The 3,581-nt window shown below is 73.5% G+C and overlaps 1 protein-coding gene across 1 annotated transcript; it reads right to left on the bottom strand.

Annotated features, from left to right (window-relative positions):
* Window positions 1–594: 594 nt before the first annotated feature.
* Window positions 595–3,533, bottom strand: LOC112961481 (bactericidal permeability-increasing protein-like; the record flags this gene model as incomplete). The annotated part of the gene is made up of 11 exons (XM_026056734.1): window positions 595–845; window positions 964–1,040; window positions 1,116–1,179; window positions 1,395–1,437; window positions 1,615–1,682; window positions 1,905–2,072; window positions 2,522–2,581; window positions 2,718–2,894; window positions 3,000–3,091; window positions 3,232–3,292; window positions 3,387–3,533. Coding segments are annotated over 11 exons (999 nt in total), but the record flags the coding sequence as incomplete, so codon positions are not given.
* Between the last annotated feature and the right edge of the window lie 48 nt (window positions 3,534–3,581).

Genomic DNA, 3,581 nt, shown 5'->3' with positions numbered 1-3,581 from the left:
GATGCGTGTGCCGGGCAGCGGCCGCTCGGGCATCCCAGCCCCTGTGCCGGCTGGCACCCAGCCCCTGCCCTGCGCCGTGCCCAGGCTGCTCCCTTCGGTTCAGCGCGCCCGTCCTCCCCGGGGCCACAGCGGGCAGCCGCAGCGAGGTCCGCCGGCTCGCAGGCAGCACCGCGGGGCCCTGGATGCCCCGGTGCGGGGCCAGGCTCTTGGGGACGTGCCAAGCCCAGGTGGGCGCTGGGCTGCTGCCCCACACACTGGGCACCGGCTCTGCTTCCGCACAGCCCCTTCCCCTCCGGAGCGCTGGGTCGGGCCCGGGGTGAGCAGGGCGGCATGGGGCCRGCGGCGGCCCCGGCGGTGGGGAGGCCACGGACACGAGCACCCTCGCGTGGGCGACGGGGGAAGCAGCCGTGCAGCTGCTGCTGCAGCCGCCCCGGGGCGACAGGTCCCCGCAGCATCGGGCCCTGCGCAGCCGCTGGGACCGGGACCCCCCCCAGCCCCGAACGGGACCCGGGAACAGGCACAGGCCCCAGCCCGGACCGCAGGGCCAGGGGACGTCTCTGCTTGGGCAGCGAGGACACGGACAGCACACCGGGCTGAGCAATGCATCATTTTAATCACTGCCGCGGTGCCCGCGGGGAGCTGAGGGGCTGCCYGGGCCCACGGCCAGGCGGCTGCACCAGCCCCGGGGCCGGCAAAGCCGCCGGCTCCTCCCTGGCCGCGGGGAGACGGGGACGGCGGGATGGCTCGGGGTCGCCTCGGCAGGGCCGGCGGCCCGGCTCAGCGGTCCCACGCGCAGCGCCGTCTCAGGGCTCGTACTGCAGGTCCGTGGTGACGAGCGCGAAGCCCTAGGCGGAGAGCGGGGTGAGCGGGACATGGGACACGGGGTGCAGGACATGGGGTGCAGGATATGGGATACATGCTGTGGGATGCAGGACATGGGACACCGTGGGACGCGGTACCCACCTCCTGCAGTGTGACGTGGGGGTCGAGCAGGCGGAGGCGGCGCACAGCAGGCAGCGGGAAGCCAGCCCGGAGCTTCCCTGCAGGGGAAGCGGAGATGTCAGCAGGGCAGCCGGGGCGGCAGCGGGGCAGCGGGGAGGGGGGGCAGCACTCACGGTTCGCCAGGGGCACCCCGAACACCCGCAGCCCGAAGTTCAGCAGGTTCTCCAGGCTCTTCACCTGCGGGACACGACGAGCCCCGTGAGCCCGGGCACGTGCAGACGCTGGCACGGGGGCAGCCAGACCCCTGCCACGGCCGTCGGACACGTCTGAGCGTGCACACACACCCCCAGCGTGCAGTGCCGCGCCAGGCCAGCGCAAAGCCTGCAGCACACCGGTGGTCGGAGCCGGGATGCCCCGGCACAAGCCCCCCAGCCCCAGCACGGCCTGCTCACCTCCAGCGGCCCCACGTGCGACTCCACCTGCGCCACGCTGAGGCTGGAGGGAGAGAGCAGGGTCAGAGCCAGGCGCGGGGCATGGAGGGGAGCCGGGGTGGGAAGCRGTCGGAGCAGGTGAGAGGGGCCCCGGGGAGGGGAAATGCCAGAGGTGGAGAAGGGGGAGCTTCCCTGGGGGCTCCCGGGGATGCAGCACCCCGGCCCCAGGCGGGGGACTCACCCCACCAGGCTCACGGAGCCCCCGATCCTGCTCGCGGTGAGGATCGGCTTCCCCGTCACGTTGGCATCCTGCAAGAAGGGATGTTGGAAAGATGGGGCAGTGCCTGCAGCCCAGCATCGCCCAGCATCGCCCAGCCTGGCCCAGCATCACCCAGCAGTGCCCAGCATCGCCCGCAGCATCGCCCCTGTATCACGTAGCATTGTCCCACGAGGAGCACAGGGCAGGTGGGCCCCCCCCCCTTTGGGGCCTGGCCCCGGATCCCCTTGCCCCCGGCAGCACTGGACACTCACAATGTCCAGCAGAAAAGCGGGGACACGGGTGGCGTTGGGCAGGACCACGAAGGCCTCCGCGGAGCCGAAGAGGGCCAGGCGCAGGCCGTCGGGGTGGCAGGAGAGCAGGGGCTGCCGGCGGGCCAAGAGGTGCAGCTCCATGGGCTGGTCCGGGTAGAGCTCCTGCAGCTGCCGAGGGCCAAGGCTGGGCTGGGACGGAGCCGCGTCGGCTCCGCACGGACCGGCCTGGCTCCAGGGCAGCCCCTTCCCGGCCCCACCGCCAGTGCACCCCATCACCACCTCACCCAAGCCTGGATGTGGGAGGCTGGGGATGCATCCTGATCAGCTCGCACCCCATCCCGCCTGCATCGCATCCCCCCTGCATCCCAACCAGTCCACATCCCATCCTGCCCCCATCGCATCACCCCTGCATCCCGACCAGCCCGCACCACATCCCGCCTGCATCGCATCCCCCCTGCATCCCATCCCACCTGCATCCCATCCTACCCACGTCCCATCCTGACTGCATCCCATCCCCCCCTGCATTGCATCCCCCCTGCATCCCAACTGGCCCATGTCCTGTCCCACCTGCGTCCCATCCTGCTCGGTGCTGGGGGCGGCTCCCTGCCCCTGCTCACCTGCGGGGAGAAGAGTCCCAGCCTCTTGGTCCTCAGCTGGAGCGGGAAGCGCCGCGGGAGCTGCAAGGCAGGCGGAGAGGAGGGGGCTGCTGGGGCGGCGAAGCCGGGCTGGTGCGGGGCAGCACGGCCGGGAGCCCCGTGCGGGGCAGCTCAGCGCCACGGGTCACACCGGGACCCCCCGGCCCCGGGGCCGTACCATGTCGCCGGTGACRGTCCAGCGCAGCGCGCCGGCCGTGAAGTACACGAAGGCGGCGGAGTTGGCGACGAACTCAGTGACGCCGAGGAGCAGCATGGGCTCGCGCGCCGCGGGCAGCAGCACCGGCGCCGCCGAGAAGGGGCTCTGCCGGTGCCAGCCCACCCCGAAGAACTCGCCCTGCGCAGGGACGCGGGCGGGTGGGCGGCCGGACACGGTGCTCGGGCCAGCCCAGCCCTGCCGCCGGTGCGCTCCGGCGCAGGGSGCCCGCGGGAACGGCGCTACCTTGATGCTGACGTCGCCGTGCTCCGCCGTGATCTCCGGCCGCTGCAGCAGCGAGTAGTCGATGGCGGCGAAGGGGTCGAGCTGGGCGGACACTGCGGGGCCGCGGGGCCGGCGTGAGCCGGGCCGCCAGCACCGGGGCCGCCCCATGGCAGGATGTGGCCCCCAGCCCGGTCCTGCTCCCCACGGCCCCAGGCGGGCACATCGGAGCCCCCCGGCTCCCAGCGCTCCCCACCTTGCACGTTTTCCAGGACATCCTCGAGCCTGCGGATGCCACGATGGAGCTCGGGGCAGAGCTGGAAGCGGAGAGCAGGCGTCAGCGAGCCCCGCGCTGGGGACATGGGCCCCTGGGGGGGGGGGACACCGGTGGCACCAGGGCCGAGCACTCACGTGCTTGTTGAGCTCCAGGCGCAGGGGTCCTTGCAGCACCGGCGCCAGGAGGTTGTAGAGCCAGCTGCGGGGACAGCGCGGCGCCCTCAGCCCCGGGCAGCCCACGGCCACCCCCGGGGAGCACCGCGGGCCCCCGCGCACCCGGAGCCCAGGGGCAGCGCGGGAGCAGCGGGGGCCGCGCCGTTACCTCTGCCC

The sequence above is a fragment of the Apteryx rowi genome, unplaced genomic scaffold (genome assembly GCF_003343035.1).
Source record: "Apteryx rowi isolate R43461 unplaced genomic scaffold, aptRow1 scaffold_0, whole genome shotgun sequence".
In the NCBI taxonomy this organism is placed as follows: domain Eukaryota; kingdom Metazoa; phylum Chordata; class Aves; order Apterygiformes; family Apterygidae; genus Apteryx; species Apteryx rowi.
The sequence above is the reverse complement of the archived record's forward strand: the minus strand, read 5'-3'. Positions and strand labels throughout refer to the sequence as shown.